Source organism: Lampetra fluviatilis, chromosome 30 (assembly GCF_964198595.1).
Source record: "Lampetra fluviatilis chromosome 30, kcLamFluv1.1, whole genome shotgun sequence".
Classification (NCBI taxonomy): Eukaryota; Metazoa; Chordata; class Hyperoartia; order Petromyzontiformes; family Petromyzontidae; genus Lampetra; species Lampetra fluviatilis.
In genome coordinates, this window is record NC_136304.1 from 3,292,701 (window position 1) to 3,312,012 (window position 19,312).

The following is a 19,312-nucleotide window of genomic DNA, read 5'->3' on the forward strand; positions in this document are numbered from 1 at the left end:
GGCAACATGTGATTACATTATTTAAAAAGAGAGAGAGGGTTGCAGATTTCGTATTATAACCTCATTAAGGAACACGAAATCTTGCAAAAAAAGCCCCTACCCCAATCGTCTGCTTAATAGCTGTAAAAAAAAATCGTTGTAATTTGCCATTCCCACATTTCAGTGTACGCTGCCCAACGTTACGCAAAGACCGCTCGAGACGGCACTTTGACGCTATGAAAAAAAATTAGCCGACAATAATGGTTACATTGAGTGTTACAAAAGAACAATCATATCACCTCGCCAACTGCCGGGCTGTAACGGGGGAGCCAATTAGGTTTGCATGGACAAACCACGCTCCAGCAGGAGGGGACGCCCCGTGAAAGCCGAAAGCCACGCAAGTCCGTCGTGCGCTTTCGGGCTGTGAATTTTTCGAGGTCAGAAACCCCCCCCAAAAAAACCCTACCCAAACAAAATCGCAGAGTGTAAACATCTGTTCTAGATGTGAAGTTTTTGTGACTGCAAGGTTCCATACAAAATTTTTTTTTTTCGGAAAAGTCACGTAGGTAAAAAAAAAATACATCACGACGTTTCGGAGGCAACACAAGCTTCCGTCTTCAGGTGGCACCGTCACAGCAAAATTACTGTATCAAGTGATACAGTAATTTACTGTATCAAGTGATACAGTAAATTATTGTATCAAGTGATACAGTAATTTTGCCACCTGAAGACTGAAGCTTGTGTTGCCTCCGAAACGTCGTGATTTTATTTATTTTTATGTTATTTTTTACCTACGTGACTTTACCGAAAAAACCTAAGAGTATGTAAATATCTGGACCAACAGCAGAGGCAACGAAAATCGTCTGAGCAGCTCTCATTGTCCACCTGTCGTTGTAAAGACGACGCGGATTTCCACAGAACACTTTACCCATGTGACGGAGCGAAAATGAAAAATAACAGCAGTCACAGTGACATGATGCCTGCCCCAGATAGTTGTCAAACTATCGCCTGAAATTGCAGTGTCAGAGTACACTCGCATTTGGAAAAGAATACCCCACGCGGTTGAAAATGAGAGGTGGGTGGGGAACATCCACACGGAGGCAGACTCCTTTCCAAGTTCGTTTTCCTTTTGGCAAAATTCAGTTTTTGCTACTCTTAGGTTTTTTCGGTAAAGTCACGTAGGTAAAAAATCAAATTAAAATTAATAAAAGTAATAATAGAAATAAAATAAAAAATCATAAAATAAGAAATCAGTGATTTATTATTTTATTTCTATTATTACTTTTATTAATTTTATTTATATTTTTTACCTACGTGACTTTACCGAAAAAACCTAAGAGTATGAATCCTTGCAGTCACAAAAGCTTCAAATCTAGAATCAGTTTTTGCTTTCACCGATCCATTGGCTTATATATATATAAAACACAAGAAATAGATTTCCTTACGATGCGACACTACTGTGCATGTTTTCCCCCTCTGGTCATTGTGTAACCTAAATGCTGTGTGGAATTCAAGACACACTGCACAACACGCAAAAAGATAATTGTCGCTGTTCACTTTGGCTGCATTCAGAGTGCCTCCGAATCAGATGTTCGGTGTAGTAATAATAGTAATCGAAATGTTATTGATCCAGGATAGCTTCAATGAGTCTCAAGATTATTATTTAAGAGAATCTTCCATAGGGTTGCTTTGTCAATACATGTGGAAGGAAATCAAAGCACCCTGAGAACACACGCACACACACACGCACACACACACGCACACACACACGCACACGCACACACACACGCACGCGCGAGGAGACGGCGCTCAAAAGTCCATAGAGAATATTGAACCCCGCTTGCTGTACTGCCTTGTAGTACTGGCCACCTCCTGATGGGCGAGGAGGAAGTTTCACGAAACTACGCAACCCGCCCATCTTATTTTGTCCCCAAAACGTTAGACCACAGGCAATGGACCCACGGCGTATAATTTTTTTTGTTAACTTTAAAAATTTTTTTTTAAAATATGCAGATTTTTTTTCTATTAAATCTTTACGTCAACGGAGCCGCCGCAGCGCAACTAAAGGCGAAAATGCTGGACCCTTGCACACATTAACGGGAGGGGGGGGGGGGCAACGCGCTAGTACCGAGCGAGCGATATTGAAATGTTATGGCGGCAGAGTCCGTCTCCGCTCGAGGGACATTCACGTGCGAGCGTGAAAGGTCACCACCGCTCTCGCTCTCTCGCTCGCTCGCTCTCTCTGCGTTTAAAGAACGCGTATATATATTTTTTATACCGTTGGTCAATTGCAGCATGGAAGCAAATAAATAGTAACATTGATAGCAAATCATTCTTCACCAAAAATGCGCGCTGCCAAAAATCCACCCACACACACACGGAACCACCCCCGCCCCGTGTGTGCGCAACAACAGAGGGCCAAAAATAATAATAAGAATTGACGTGCTATCACACGTTATGAAAACACTTCCACGTCTCCTTTTTCCGAAACAGTCATTTCGCTTTGAAGGGCCCTTGCGCACGAGGGCAGGTTATCGCACCGTCAGGCGTTTCCGCAACCGGGATGATTTCGTAAAATTCACTTTCGCGTATACACATGCCACGCGGAGATCTGCTTCTGTCAACAATGCGCTAAAAAAATGATGGAAAATAATATGGCTCTCACGGCGAAAGAAAAAAACGGTGTTTTTTTTAACGGCACAAAACAAAACAAAAAATACACAGCCAAGTGCAGTTGGGGTTGCGGTGGCGATAAACTTAGTAGTTCAGGCACTTGGAGGGAGGAGAGGTGGGGGGTGGGTTGATGGACCACGCAAAGATGGGAGCATTGTGCTTGTGAGACACGCACCTGGGGGGACACTGAAAGCAGTGGAGCAAACAGGTTGCTGTCCGATCTGATCTCAGTGCGACCACACAATCAGCACGGGCCGTCACTAACCGGAACAGATGCATTGCCTGTACGCGCACCTCGGATTAGCACGGTTGGATACGTAGAGCGGGCGCTAAAGGAGTCCAACATGCGCGCATACATAAGTTACACGATATGTACAGGTGTGTGTTTGTGTGCCAGGCGTATCGATTTGTCAGGGTCGTGAGTTGATTCAATCGTGTTTACATTAAGGAGACTGGAGAGGCCCAATGGCTGCATGGGTCACAAGGTGAGCGTCACCTGAAGCAATCAAAAACATCATAAATATATAAATATAACGTACAGACCATTGTCAATCCACTGCTGGATGACCACAGTCCATCACGCCGGCTGGTACGGATTCCTTCAGATATCACTCACAGCGTGATGTGAGCCATGGCTGGGAATCGAACTCGGGTCACTGGGGTCACATCGCATCCACTCCCGACGCAACGTTTTTCAATCGAAACACATCGATTCTTATGCACGCGAATCAATGCCGTGCGTAGAGTTCATACGGCACGTTAGGGTTGGGCGTGGGGTTCATGAAAAGGACAAGGGCCCACGCCCACACGAGATCATGAGAGAGGGGTGTTGGCAAGGCATGCGAGGGAAGGGGTGGAGGAAACCTATAGACAGGAAAGAGAGGGTAGATATTAATGTTTATCAATTTTACCAGCTAAGGCCCACTGAGCTATGTAGCTCTTGTTCAGAAGCGACCTGGCCACATATGATAGCTCAACGAAGTGGGATTATCACGTGGACATTTATAGCAGCCAAACGCTCTAAACGCACGTCGATTCTAAATGTGGAGCGCAAAACCGGAGGATCCGGAGAAAAATCCACGTGACCACAGGGAGAGCCACGCAAACTCCGAATATACAGCAGCAGGTGCCAGGGTCGGGATCGAACCCACGACCTCCTTCATACCAGGCGAGGCAGGGAAGAGGAGAGGCAGGGAAGAGGAGAGAGAGCCAATGGGGCTCCGGGAATGACGAGGCCAGTCGTCAACTGCAGCACCGTCGTCCGTGCCCTACAGGTGTTCGCTCGTGTTGGGTGTTGGTGGGAACGATGCAAAGTTCCCTTAGCAGTTAAATTTCGATTTGAAGCTTTCGTGACTGCAGGGATTCATCTTCTTGGTTCTTTCGGTAAAGTCACGTAGAATGGAAATAATAAAATAATAAAACATAATAAAATTATTCTCACGACGTTTCAGCCACAACGCAAGCAGCCGTCCTCAGGTGGAGAACAGGTCTGTCGAGAAGACAGAGTCTGAATGACTTCACCTGAGGACGGCTGCTTGCGTTGTGGCCGAAACGTCGTGAGAATTATTTTATTATGTTTTATTATTTTATTATTTCCATTCTACGTGACTTTACCGAAAGAACCAAGAAGATGAATCCCTTAGCAGGTCGACTCGCTTGGACTCCCTTTCACATGGATCGGGAGCTCAATGGTTACACATCAAAACCATCGTTACACCCCTAGCGGAACACATCTCGTATCGCCATTGATCCAAATGCCCGCGTTCCTTGTGACCGACGGCGCAGACCCCACCCTCGTAAGCCCACTCGCTTGCCACGTAATGAAATTGACATCCGGCACTAAATGGGGAAAAAAGTGCGTCACGGCACTCGGCTCGAAGCCATTCAAATGTACGGGAGAGCCGAGCGTGCCGAGAAATTGTCCACAATTCATAAGGCGTGCTTATCGTCTGGTTACAGCACAAAAGGCTCAACCTCTCTTGGCCCTGGGATGTTCAGGAGAATGCGCAACGGCGGCGCGTGTTTGAACAATCACGACGGAAAGCCATTGCAGAGGTAGGACATCGCTTAGGAGCGAGCCTTTTAGTTTAAACAGAGGGTTCGGGGGTTGGGGGGATGGTGGTGGGGTTGAGCGGCCTTCATTCTCGCTATTTACTTTTCTAACCGACACTGGGGTCCGTGCTCTTAATTTCCGTGTGCGCACAAATTCGAGGTCGCGTTCAATTTTATTTAACGTCGCCGGCTGTTGAGCTGCTTTCGCGCCGTAAGTAGCCAACCACGCTCATCGGAGGTACGGGATTTTGTTGTCGCCAGGCTGTGTGCGTTTACAGCGCTGGGCAATTCCCTGTTAACTACGACTGGCGCTTTGGTTAAAAGGTGGTTGGGGCAGTAGAAAATGAGGCAGTGTCAATCGACCAAAACGAGTGCTACATTTCAGCACTGGTACGTCTGGAATTGCAACTCCAGAGGTCACCAGTTCGAGCTCCCAGTGCAGCTGGTGGAACAATGGTGAAGTTCCTTAAATCCACCACCACTTTCTGTCCAACCAGCATAATGAAATGGGTACACCACAGATAATCTATAGCAGGGATGCACCTTTACTTTGCCACTGGCAGTGAGTTAATCGTGGTGAGTTAATAGTGGTGAGTGAACTTTTTTTTGATATCTTATCAGGTAAGGCCCACTGAGCTATACCTGTACAGCTCTTTTTCAGAAGTGTCCTGGCCACAAATGATAGCTCAACGAGGTGGCTTACTGTGTGGAAATATATAGCTGCCAAATACTCTAAATGCACGTTGATTCTAAATGTGGAGGGGAAAAACCAGAGGACCCGGAAAAAAAATTCACGTGACCATGGGGAGAGAGAGACACGCAAACTACAAATATACAGGCATCAAGGTCGGGATCAAACCAACGACCTCATGTATACCAGGCGAGGTAGTTAACATCTGGCCAACGTGCCAATTAAAGCCATTGAGAAACTGACTGTTTGGCCACGTTGGTCAAAAATTTGGCAAAACAGATAGGAGAGGCCCCTTGGAGCCACATTACTGAACGGGAGCAGAAACAGCAATGAGGTTTGCGCCAAATAAAATGGGAAGACCTTGTTAAAATGAATCGGAAAACGTGATCTTGGCATGGGATCCATGAATAAAATAACGGACAAAATATAACGAGCGAGCTCGTTTTAGAGGAGATACATCTCGTACTCAGATAAAAACAAGTTGAGAATAATCATGCATACTCATGGATAATGCAACGCTTTCCAACACGTGTTGTCTTCCAACATAATTAATTGGCAGTATGTAAAACGATAGGCAGCTTCGAAGGCAAAATGCGTTTGCACCTTAACAAGTAGTATTTTTTTCTGTGGTTCAAGTCTGGCAGATTGTAGGCACCGCTTCGGTGAATTTGGGCAGTTTTCGAAAGAGTTAGTCCCCAATTGAAACACAACTTTAAGGAATTCCCTCCCATCGACTATCTCCCAAGTTCCCGAAAACCTCGCTTAGTAACAAACAAAAGCACTATCATATCGTATTCACTAGCACCTGAAAAAAAGTTCCGCTTGACATTACGGGCCTCTGGGTGTGCGCTAAGGAACCGTGGTTTTTAAAAGAAATGCCGGTTTCCTTGATCTTGGATCGTCTTAACGAGAGTTATCGCAACCCCGTCTGTTACGGACAGAGGGATCATGCGTAGGCGTTCACCCTCAGTTGGAAAGCACGAATAACCACGGACAAAATATACAGGCAGCCATTTTTGACGCTAAACATTCTTGAGGATAATTTGTCACCAGAAATGTTGACCGACTCCTCACATTTTAAAACAACGAGGTAACAGCAATGCCGGTGTAACCCTGTGCGGTTTCAGATGCTGTGCATTATTCGTTGTGCCGCTCAAATATTCACCACGACCACCGCCATCGCCTGGTTAACGTTGCTGGATTGTCACTAAACCAAAAAGGTATTTTCCATGTCCTCTCTGTCGCTACGTTGTCTTTTGTTAGGAGAGCGTGCATTATTGCTTCATGAGGGCAAGCATTCTGGCCCATCTATGTTCACGAACCGAAATTAAACGTGCTCCTTAAGTACAACGCTCATGAGCGTTCAGTACTCGTACGTTGAGAGAAAATTACATGCAAGTATTCTACCAAACACGCACATAATCTCACAACAGATATCGGAATCTAAGCAGGATATGCTTGGATGGGCAATCTCATTTATCGTCAGATCTGTACTGTATAACTACCGTACCATCGCAAGAAGCCCATGAAAAAGAGCCTAACAGCTTATTGGGCCCTTCCGGCAGAAATAAATACAATCTATCTGAAGCCAGGCAGGGATGAGTCTGGATCGTGCAAGGATGTGTGATCACCACGCACGAACTCGATGTCACGGTGCTTGCGGGGGGCGCGAAACAAGGTGGGCAGGATTGGGCGGTGCGGAGGAAAAAAAACCTCTGTGTTTTCCGCCGACATCAACCGTCACCACCCAGCGTGGTGAAGTAAGTAACTCCCACGGCACACACAGGCACGGGGAGGGGGCCACATCCAGTAGTGAGCTGACAATCGGGCGACACAAGTGATGGTACATGAGCATTGCACCAAAGCATTTGGTGGCTTCATTCTCATTACTGCTTCAGGACCATCCGCACAACTGTCGGAAAAGAGACGCATTCATTTTTAAAACGTGTGAATCGCAATTAAAGGCATGTTTTAAAAAATATTATCTCGATAATAACGCTGCTAATGTGCGCCCGTGTCTGTTCACGTATGTTGTGCAAGGGGCTGAGCGAGGAGGAGGTGGAGAAAAGGAAAATGAAGTCTGCATTGTTTTCAAAAACGCTGTAATTAAAATACAATGGGAATTTACCATTTGCATAATTGGCTTTTGGAAAATACAAAAGAAATTTGTTACAACTAATCATCCTTTGAGTTAATTAAAAATTAGTTTTTTGCGCACTACACATTTGCACACAATCATTATTCATTCACATTTTAACGCAAAAAGAGACAATTGTCAAGGTTTACCGAGGTATATTTTTGCGCAGTTTATAAAAAAAAAAGAGGAAGCACTGGCGCAGTGGTGAGGACATTACGCAATGAACCCGGTGACCCGAGTTCAATATCTGGAATTTTCCCAAAGTGAAAACCAAATTTAACACGAAGGTTTTGCGTTCATTCATTAAACCATCAGGCTAAGACCACCAACTTACTACACCTGAGACGGTCGCTGCATCGCGCGCTTTCAGATGCGCTTCTGCGGCCGTCTGGAACACCTCTTCCGATATTAGAAAGCCACTGGAGCTATGCACTTTCAAATCATCGAGATTGAAAACGAATTTCTTTAGAACAGCTTTTTGTGTTTAGTTCGTTGTCCTTCCCCCACACCTCAGATTAGCACGGTAGGCTACGTACGGTGCGAAAGAAGTTCAACATCGAAATATACATAAATCACGTGTGGTTGAAACCTGGATTGGATTCTCAGCGGTATGGGCTTGGTGCTCCAAATCCAAGCGATGGGCCAACGGAGGGGGAAACGCCACTGACACCCTGGCCATCCGGCCACCTTACTCGGCATCACTTTTGCAATACACATAGGAAGCGGTAATTTTCACTATCTCCCTATTTATTTTACCAGGTAAGGCCCACTGAGCTATGCAGCTGTTTTTCAGAAGCGACCTGGCCACAAATTATAGCTCAATGAAGTGGCTTATCATTTGGAAAATGATAACAGGCAAATACTCTAAACGCATGCTTCTAAATGTGGAGAAAAAAATCGGACCTGGATAAAAAAATCCACGCAACCACGGGGAGAAAGAGAACATGCAGACTCCAAATAAACAGCAGGCGTCAGAGTCGGGATCAAACCCACAACCTCCTGTATACCAGGCGAGGTAGTTAACATCTCCTCTTCCGCTGCGTTCATCCATGGTCGCGTGACCAGGGGAGGGTGGCGGGGGGAGGGGGTGAAGATGACAGCGGTGCTAAGATTTTCCCACGGCTGGCGTCACCGTCGCTGGCGCCAGGAGCAGCAACTTCCCGCAAAGCCCGGCACGCACGCCGCCCTCGGCGGGCACCACGTACGTGGTGCCGTCCACTTGGCGCCGGGGGTCGAACTCGAGCAGCTGCCCGTTGCTCTCCGCCACTCGGTCGAAATCCCAGAGTCGATGGCGCACGCTCTTGCCTTGCTTGGCGAGCAGGTAAAGGGCACGCACCTGGGACGCGGGGCGGGTTGAGGGCGCACGCGCGTGCACAGGCGGCGTTAGTTCCGTCGGAATTTTTCACTTCGGTTGTGGTCTCGAGTCGAGTGGAAGATAAACAACCCATGGAATTTTAATCAGGCCTTTCTGTGCGGATTTCATTCATTCTGTAAAATACAGCGGTAGTTAGGTATTAAACGTTGGTGTGATGGGTGGGAGTTTTCCACCCACACCCCTCCAAATATTATCAGGTAAATCCATCAGTGATCTCTGTAACTATTTGCCAAATACGGACAGAGACAATGACCATTTTTATCGTCTTCCTCAGAGCACTGCGGTCTTGAAGAGAGTTCATGAGTTATATCTTAAGTCTACGTCTCCGTTCAGGCTCAATAAATTCGTCTTGTCATAGTCCCGTTGAAGTCTTAGAGTTGAGCAGCAGTCTTCAAGTCACGGTCAAGTTTGATGATTTTCATCCACTCAGTCATGCTTGCCTGAAAATAAATAAATAAAAATCCCACTTGGTTGACAAATAGTTTGGCCACTGTTTTCGGGGGGGGGGGGGGGGCGAGAGAGCGCGGGGTCACAGGACAACGTTCGCATCAGCAAGCGGGGATGCCTCCTGATGGATGCCTCGGGAGGTGGAGTATGGGTAACGATTAATACGGCTCTGGCATTGCCTAGTGGGGGTGGGGGTGGGGGGCATGGAGACTGATCGAGATTTGAAACAGGTACCCGCTTGGCGAAATTGGCAAAGCTCAGAACGATGGGGCATTTATTCGTAATTAATTTTTGCCGTTTCTGAAAATAACTATTGCCGCAATGAGTCATTGGATCCGTTTGATAAAAGCAGAGCATAAGAATTGATTTTGCAATAACTGGCTCATTAAATTCAGATTTTCTTGGCTTATTTTATTTCATTCTTACCGGTCACTTTTCTCGCCTCCCTTCCCTTCATCCTTTTCATAATAGTTGTGTTACCCAATCTCCTCTCTTTTTGCCATCCCTCTCACATCCATTCCACTTAACTGTTTTAAGATTTTACAAAACCTATTAAAAAAAACTTCCCAACACCACCTACATTTTTCTCGGCATCCTTAATATAACATCCTCACTCTTAAAAAAAAAATTTGTAATGTGATGATCACACGTGCACGTGACTTGTCATTGGTCTAATCTATCCGAAATGGTCGACAGGTCGTGATTTGAAATTCTGAACCTGTAGTTCAGGTGCAGAGAACAACTCCTTGACTCTCTCCTCTGCAGATTCTGCGGAATACAGCCCTGGCGTTCCTGCAACTTCCTCGAAACACGGCTCCACGTCCGACCAATCCACGCCAAGCAAAACCCCTGAAATGACAGAGCATCGTTAAACCGCTGACGCAGGACGAGTCGCTAGACGGGCTGATGGCGGGCGGTCGAAACTAATGGCGAGAGTGCCAGCCAAAGGAGGGAATGTGCTCAAGGTCGAGAGGATGATCCACAGGAGCGTTGAAGTCAGCACGTATTCAGGTGCTACCTGGAACGCCACGGTGGCGAGATGTTAACTACCTCACCTGGTATACGGGAGGTCGTGCGTTCGACGCTGACGCCTGTATATTTGGAGTTTGAATGCTCTCCCCATGTGAATTTTTCTGGTTCCCCTGGTTTTACCCTCCAGAATTAAGAAACTATGCATTTAGAGTATTTGGCTGCTATAAATTTCCACGTGATAAGCCACTTCGTTGAGTTATGATTTGTGGCTCAGTGGGTCTTACCTAGTAAATTTTTTAAAGTTTATAGTAGTTATACGTCGAAGGATTGAGAGAGATGGCACCGGCTTTGGGAGGCTTTCATCTAGCAGTGGCCAGATCATGGCTGATGATATAAATGCCGGTGATATTAGTGTTACCATTAATTACCACGAAGCATTTGCAAATACGATGTTTTACATATATGCTGATAATATCTTGAGTAATTTCGTGGTAGAAATCAATGCAGGTTATCACAATTGGGCAACAAGTTGACGGACATTCGTTTTCTATTGAAACTAAAGAAGGGTGATGATATTTTGCGCACAGCCACGTCGGTTTGTTTGACCATACTTCACCGAGCCGGTCGGTGTGTGGCTGAGTGAAGGTGGGGAGCCCCCCCTCCCCCCCAGATGGGTTAATCTCTCACCTCACCACCCATGTCAGCCCGGGGACAGAAATAAAACTTTAAGAGAATGCATTTTTTTGTAATAGGTTTTTACCCTTTCAACTGGTACAAAACTGACACCTTTATACAAGGGATCATGTTTGCAATAACCACAACACAAGCAGTCAAAATGCAAACAAAAATAAACAACTCTGATGATGATAATGATATGCACTGTCCTTGAAGTTGATTGGTCCACACCCGAGACAGCTTTTCTTAGAGCCTTTTGGCGTCATCTGGTCCAACACCAATGGAGACTAGGCTCTAAGAAAAGCTGTCTCGGGTGTGGACCAATCAACTTCAAGGACAGTGCATATCATTATCATCATCAGAGTTGTTTCTTTTTGTTTGCATTTTGACTGCTTGTGTTGTGGTTATTGCAAACATGATCCCTTGTATAAAGGTGTCAGTTTTTGTACCAGTTGAAAGGGTAAAAACCTATTACTATATTTTGCCACTGGTAAAGGAGGTCTCATAGTGTTAATGCATGTTTTCTTTTTTATCTGATATTAAACCATGTATATGGCAGGTTTCCACCCATTATAAATTAATCTAGTTTCAAGCATGCGCCGCGTAATCACCACATCATCCCGAACACGTCCCAGCATTAGTTTAATGGCCCCTCTATCCTGGACCATCTGTACACCCATTAATCGTATGCACTCATAACCTGTTTGTCTGCAATTTTACTTTTCAATATACAATAGTTTAATTTTACAACATGCACGCAGTAACCTAGTTTCAAATTACATCTTTAACGGTAAATTTCAAATCAATGAAAGCTCATCCTCTGTTGATCTTTGGTATTTATTGTGCAATTGCTACGAATACTGAGCATCCGGTGATATTTTAATTCCCAAGTCAAATGTAGTCTACTCATTAAGTGTATTACAGGCCACTGCATTCTCACTGATAAATGTGGCTAAGCTAAAGGGGAGTGGTGGCGCAGTGGTTAACACACTGTGCTGTATACCTGACAAATCCGAGTTTAATTCCCAAGCAGGTTTGACATCAGTGGTGATATCTGAACTGGTCGAGGGCCCCACCACACTCATTTCTTTAGAACGGTTGGAAACGTACGGTGCGAAAAAAAGTTCAACATACATACCACCAACATGCACTGATCAGCATGGTGAAATATGGTCAACGACCCCGAAAATCACACGGTGTGGGGAGGCATTAATCAAGCAAATAAATATTATTGTTGCGTAACTAATTCTATTGAATATTTGCTGTAATGAATCTTACGCAATGTATTAAGTAGCTATTGCTTATTCTTGGTTCTTTCGGTAAAGTCACGTGGATTTCACACCTGATGATGATGATTGCTTGTGTTGCAGTCGAAACATCGTGAGAATTTTCATTGTTTTATATTTTTATTATTTCCCTTCTACGTGACTTTACCGAAAGAACCAAGAATATGAATCCCTGCAGTCACGAAAGCTTTAAATAAAAATTTAGCTATTGCTTCTTTGACCCAAGTCACAATAAATGCTTCGTTACTCCAGTGCTCCCCCATTTTTTTATTGTATAACCTATGCAAAATACACATTGGTACGCATGAGAAATTTGGTTCTTTTAGCATTAAAATTGCGAAGGAATATAGATTGTGTGCAAATGTACGGTGCACTACAACAATTTTTTTAATTAACGCGAAGGATGGATTTGTCGTGGCCATCTTTGTTCGGGTAGCCGACCGCTGAGGCCGCAAATTGTTTCAGAATCCAACCCCCCCCGCGAATCTCAAATACGACTCCGATAAACTCGTCGCAAAGTACGCACAACCGCGATTGTTGTAAAGCACTGCGGACATAAAGCGGTGACTGTAACACGAGGGTGCCCTGTGCAGACAGTGACGCGTTGCGGCTTACCGGTCACGACCGCCCAGTGAGCCTTGTGACCGCGCTTGTTACACGGCTCGTAGTTGCTGTCCGAGTCGTATCTGAGGTTCCGCGTCAAGGGGCTTGGGGGGCTGTGGCATTTACACTATGAGACATCTCCTTTTACCAGTGGCAAAATATGGTAGTAGGATTTTACCCTTTAAAATGGTACAAAAAACTGACACCTTTATACAAGGCATCATGTTTGCAAGAACCACAACACAAGCAGTCAAAATGCAAACAAAAAGAAACAACTCTGATAATGATAATATGCACTATCCTTGAAGTTGATTGGTCCACACCCGAGACAGCTTTTCTTAGAGCCTAGTCTCCATTGGTGTTGGACCAGATGACGCCAAAAGGCGTTTGTTTGCATTTTGACTGCTTGTGTTGTGGTTATTGCAAACATGATGCCTTTTATAAAGGGCTATGGCATGTTGCACAGCGTTCGCTTACTCCGATTAGCGCGGCTGGCTACGTACGGTGCGAAAGAAGTTCAACATGCTGTACATAAAATACAGAGAGCGCTGGGTGGATAAAATGGAGCGACTTGGTACAGTGGGGAGCACACAGGTTGTCACGTCCACCAGTCGTCTCAGTCAGTTAACCTATAGCACCGGAGTTTGTCCCGTAACCTCTTGCCACCAGAGATCCTTCCACACTGCACGTGGCTTTGAGGTGCACTGTGCCTGGCACGAGCGCCGTGGTGAGGTCACCGCTATTTCGAGCAGAATGCGGAGATCCTTGTTGTTGTTGTGAGCCAATGCCCAAGAGGTCGGTGCTTGAGGGCATTCGCTTACTCCGATTTGCACCGTTGGCAATGTACGGTGCGAAAGAAGTTGAGCGTACTGACATGCGTATGTTTAGATTATTTTGCTGCTATAAGTTTCCACATAAGCCACTTTGTTGAGCTATACTTACTGGGCCAGGTCGCTTCTGAAAAAAGAGTTATATAACTTAATGGGCTTTACCTGGTAAGATAAAAAAAATAGTTAAGTTTCAATTGTGTCTATTTTTATGTGATTTGTTTAACCTTTCCTATAGTTTCCACTGCTATCGCGTTTTTATATTTCTTGTTATTTATAACATTCTGACCCCGCGTGCACCGACTGGACATCTGTGAAAAAGAGCTTCATAGCTCATCGGATTCCTCAAGTATAAACAAATATGGATTCCAAAATAAATATTCTGATTCCGATTCTGACAGACACACATTAGGACAGGCGCACGCGGCCGGGGACGCGCGAGGAGATGCGTTACGTCGCTTGCAGCGCGCCGCGGGGCACACCATACCACTCTTGGTGCAATGTCCCAACGTATCTGCTCTTGCGGCGAGAACGGGGGGAGGGGGGGGGCTCAGCCACAGTTCACGAACAAGAGAAAAGCAAAAGCTGCGGCGATGTCTCGTGACTCATTTCTTTAGAACTGCTTTTTGCGTCTAGTTTTTTGTACTTCCCCCACACCTCCAATTAGAATGGTCGGCTACGTACGGCGCGAAAGAAGTTCAACATGCGTATAGACGTACGTGACACTCTGGCGCAAAATGAGCAAATACGTTCACCGCTTAAGACCACAATGTACACAGTGAATAACGCAATCACAATCATTTTTCAGTCCATTGCTGTGAATGAAAGTCTCCCTATGCCGTGTTGGTCATGGGGGGTTGCTTGAACATACCGTGCTGGTCAGTACGGTTTGGCGAGTGGCGGGATGGCGACAAGAGCCATTGTAATAACACTCACCGCTCATGTCAGCCACGGCTGCGAATCAAACCTCAGGCCGCCGGGTTCACGGCGCGGTGCACTAACCACTACGCCGCCGTCACACCACCACGGCCGTGCAACAATAAATACATCGGATTGATGAATAATCGATACGTGTCGTGTAAAAATCTGTTTGTCCATTCATATAAGTTGCTTAATTGGTTGGTGAGGTGCTACGGTCGTGAGTAGACTGTGCTATGAAGCCAGCAATCCACGTTGTATTTTAGGCCAGTGGCGAGCGTCGTCTGTGCCGAAACTGGACTCCTCCTTCTCAAAGCCGCACGAAACAAAAGTATGAGTTGGCGATGCTGCGTCGGCAGTTGAAGCACAATTGACAACAACGAAAACACAACTCGCCACATTTGTCGCCGGCGCTGGTGTCTTCAAAGGCAAAATAAATCAATAAAAAGAGCTCACGTTCGGGGCAACAGCCGTCATTTGTGTGCCACGAAGAAGAGCCGCTACCCCAAGCGTCGCCTGTTACTTATCTTTCTCTTTTCAGGCCACAGTGTTATTGACTCCTGTGTTGACTTTGTTGTTGTTGACTAAAAGTATGGTCAAGTATGGTCAAGCAGCCACATGTACAATTAATATATTCCTGAATCGAACCGTAGGCCCTGGATCGTGGTAGTTCGTCAGATCGCGCGGGGGGGGGCAAATTGTCACGTGCCGAATATACAGTGACAACGGTACTTAAATCTACAAGAAAAACTAATGGGCTGTGCTTGCAGTGGTGTTCAAGCACAAATTAAAAAATAATCATGCATTTCACCATTAACACTGCCTTACAAAAGAAAAAAAAACAGGCTGACATTTTGCCCTTCTTCAGAGCAGGTATATAAGCGGGTAATTAAAATGTGAACACCTGAAAATGTCATTACCAATGGCCAGAAATAACCGAAACTGTTTCAGACACAGCACGCATCTAATTGGGGAGGCATAATATGTATGCAAATGCTTGCGGTTTAAACAGGAACATTAAACCACGGGAAACGAGGAAGAACAATTATGCACACGCATGGATTAGGTAACCCATTCTGACATATTTGATGATTAGAGGTATTAATGGTAGTGCTCGCCAGGCATGCAGGAAGCGGTCCGTCCGTCCGCGCAGGCCGTAACGAGACCACGGGGCTCGGATAGCGGCTCTGCCAGGGAGTGTGCCAGGAGTAGCGCAAGTCCACCCATCAGCAAAACAACTTTACAGGAAAGTATCGGTCATTTTTGCATCATCTTTATGACAGTTATCATGCCCCTGCCCCTGGTATAGACGGACAGAACTAATGCACAAATGCTTTCAAGCAGATCTGGAAAATGTTTAAAAAAAAAAAAATGCAGCTCAGCAACAGAAAGGATACGGTATGAGAACGGGCTGTCCCCGTACGAGATGCTCAATAATGAGGCTTCGGTTTTCTCCCAGCATGCCGTTCTGCAACAGTGTCACTTGACATCCGTACAGGTCCTCAGCCAGTCGTGACATATCGAAAGCTGCAACAACGGAAACATTGTAATCAACGTGATCATCGGTGGGCGGATTATCCAGGTCTCGGATTATCCGTGTTTGTAAATACATATATTTACATGCACAATAGTTTAACAGCTGCTGCTCACTCATCGAAGGTCAGTGGCTCAGTGCTCACTTCACCGCAAACGTAGGAAATTAAACAAATATTTGCAGGGCAGCACATCGTACATCTTGTTAGGGTACTTTATACATTTCAATTATTATATGTTCCGCACAGAGACAGCTGCCCCTGGGGGGTCCCCCTTGGCGAGACTGCAGCAGAGCATTGGAATGGTTGAGATGAGATGTGATGAAAGGCATTAAAGCAAGCGCCCTATACATTCAAATCCTTGATCTGTTTTCAATAAAAACAGACAACACATTATGTGTCTTCACATCCATTCTATGTAGTTAACCATAAATATGCTTGTGCAGCCTAATTTACATATGTTTAGCATTATCCGTGGTTTCTTTACCTGAGCCACCCCTCCATTACCTCAGATAATTTACAATATAAACCTTACACATTTTTAAAAACAAATACCTTCAAACACTGCAAAATATGTGTATCGATCGATTATGCATGATAATTTTTTGTATTAAGCTTACAAGAAGAAAAGCTTTGACTTTTAGTACGTACACGAGTGAATGTCATGCTTAATTTAATTACCCGGGAAAACCCTCGCATCAAGTCACGGGAATATTTTTCCCGGCAGGGTTATTGGGGCCTACACTTGCACAGTGAGCGCTTTGCACATACTCTTAGTTCTTTCGGTAAAGTCACGTAGGTAAAAAATGAAATTAAAATTAATAAAAAAAAAATCACGACGTTTCGGAGGCAACACAAGCTTCCATCTTCAGGTGAACGTGAGAGGAAAACCGTCGCACACTTTGCGTCGGCGGTTAACAACGCAAAGGTTTAAAAAATAAAACCTTTATAAATGCTTTTTGTGTTCAGTTTCTTGTCCTACCCCCGCACCTCCGTTAGCACGGTTGGCCACGTACGGTACAGAAGAAGTTCAACATACACACAGGCCAGTTCACAAAAAACCCGCTTCATGCACTCTGCCTTCTGCCAGTCAAAGCGTTACCACAGCAGGTAAGAGGGTTTGGCACATCTCTACGGGTGCGCTCCAAAGCTACCACATGGTGCTGAGAGAGAACGGGAGGGAGAGCGAGAGAGGGAGAGAGAGAGCAAACGGGAGGTTGCTCTTTCATGGAACATTAATCTCACTCCTTCACTTGGGCCCAGATGGCTTGGAGGGAGAGGGCTTACATGAGAAATGAGTGTGTTTTATTAAACACCGAGTTAAAATTATCAACAGGGTATATAGATAACCTTTCGGTTTGCAAACCTCTTCTTCATTGGGTCCACTTGTAAAATTAACACTTAAATTGATCGCACAAACTGAATTTCTTTTTTTAATTATTATTGTTAAAGAATAAATAACTGGAAATTTAATCCATCTCAGCTGCGGTGTTTAACATCGTCTCAGACCAAGCTTAAATCACATCCTTCTTTAAACTAATCATTCACAGAGTATTTTTATGTTTCGATCGAGAGCGTCTTGCAAGTCCGTAATTGAACTTGGATATAATTACACATGCACGCCTGTAATTCAGAGCTTCGGAGGCCACGGTTGGTGTATTATTTACATTTAAAAACATTCCAAACCCACTAAACTATGCCGGGGCTCAAAGATGGCAGTGCAGCAAGTTGGTTCATGACCCATCTGTGCAGATATTCAAGCGGTTTACGATATCCTCCTCCACACTAAACACTCCTTAAAATATAAACTGGCCAAACATCCCGATACACAAGACTCTCCCGAAAATGCATCTTGAGACTCAGCGAGGCTTTCCCATTTCTATATTTTAAGATCGTCATTTTTGATAATTGGTTTTTTACCCTTCTATCTGGCAACAAAACTGACACCTTTTTACAAGGAGTCATGTTTGCATAGACCAGAGTTGTGTTTTTTGTTTGCATTATGACTGCAGGTATTGTGGTCTATGCAAACATGACTCCTTGTAAAAAGGTGTCAGTTTTGTTGCCAGATAGAAGGGTAAAAAAAACAATTATCATATTTCTACTGGCAAATGAGGTTCCAATGGTGTAAATCGTAATTCTTGCTGCTGCATCTCTCCGAGCCACAGGGCAAACGCGATGCATTACGCTCCCGATGCATGTGAGGAATGTTGCGTGGAACAATTGATTATTTAAACGATTTACGTGAATCAGCAGTAAACGATATGCTAAACGTTACATTTACGCTAATGGAGCGTACCAAACTGTGCAAGCGAGGTGTAAACATAACAACGAGATGGTAAACAAATGGACGAGATATGCACACAACTTCACTGCCAGGGCACAGATGCAGAGGTGAATCTATTTTTTCGCGACCAATATCAACCATAAGAGGTTTTTTGGGTTAGATCACGTAAATATAAATGTGTCGTTAAACCCGCCGCCACCCGACACAGCCAATTCGTAAGGTTTGTCATGTAAACAAAACAAGCCAATGCGTTACAAGTACAACACACCAGTGTGTTGGAGAGTAAACCCACAACATTTACACTTTTACTCTCCAACACACTGGTGTGCTGCACGAGCAACTCATTGGCGCGTTCTGATCACGTGACAAACCTTACTAATCGGCTGTGTCGGGTGGTGGCGGGTTTGACGACACATTTATATTGACGCGATCTAACCCAAAAAAAACACCTCTATTGTGTTCTAGATTTGAAGCTTTCGTGACTGCAAGGATTCATATTCTTAGGTTTTTTCGGTAAAGTCACGTAGGTAAAAAATTAAAATTAATAAAAGTAAAAAAAAATCACGACGTTTCGGAGGCAACACAAGCTTCCGTCTTGATGCAGCTGTCGTGCTGTGACGGTTCCGCTTGAAGACGGAAGCTTGTGTTGCCTCCGAAACGTCGTGATTTTTTATTTAACTTTTATTAATTTTTATTTTTATTTTTTACCTCTATTGTGAATTCTTTTTGAGCACTCGTTGATTCCGTTTCCAAATTCTGGCCCCCGGCGCTTTCATCGATCTGGCCAGTTCGTCTGCGGGGCACACGTCGCTCATCGCTGCTCGACTCCTTTCCTCGAGCTTTTATGTTTCGTAGCGG

General features: G+C 44.9%; 1 protein-coding gene across 1 annotated transcript in view; it reads right to left on the reverse strand.

Moving 5' to 3' along the window:
- Positions 1-7,620: 7,620 nt before the first annotated feature.
- The window catches only part of ACTMAP (actin maturation protease), a 22,982-nt gene continuing 11,290 nt past the window's right edge, over positions 7,621-19,312 (reverse strand). Inside the window, exons 5-8 of the mRNA XM_078870669.1 lie at positions 16,033-16,162; positions 12,903-12,973; positions 10,073-10,203; positions 7,621-8,868 (exon numbers count right to left, since the gene is read on the reverse strand). Coding sequence (XP_078726795.1) covers positions 8,638-8,868; positions 10,073-10,203; positions 12,903-12,973; positions 16,033-16,162 — 563 coding nt within the window. The 3' untranslated portion in view covers positions 7,621-8,637. The remainder of the gene's footprint in view (positions 8,869-10,072; positions 10,204-12,902; positions 12,974-16,032; positions 16,163-19,312) is intronic.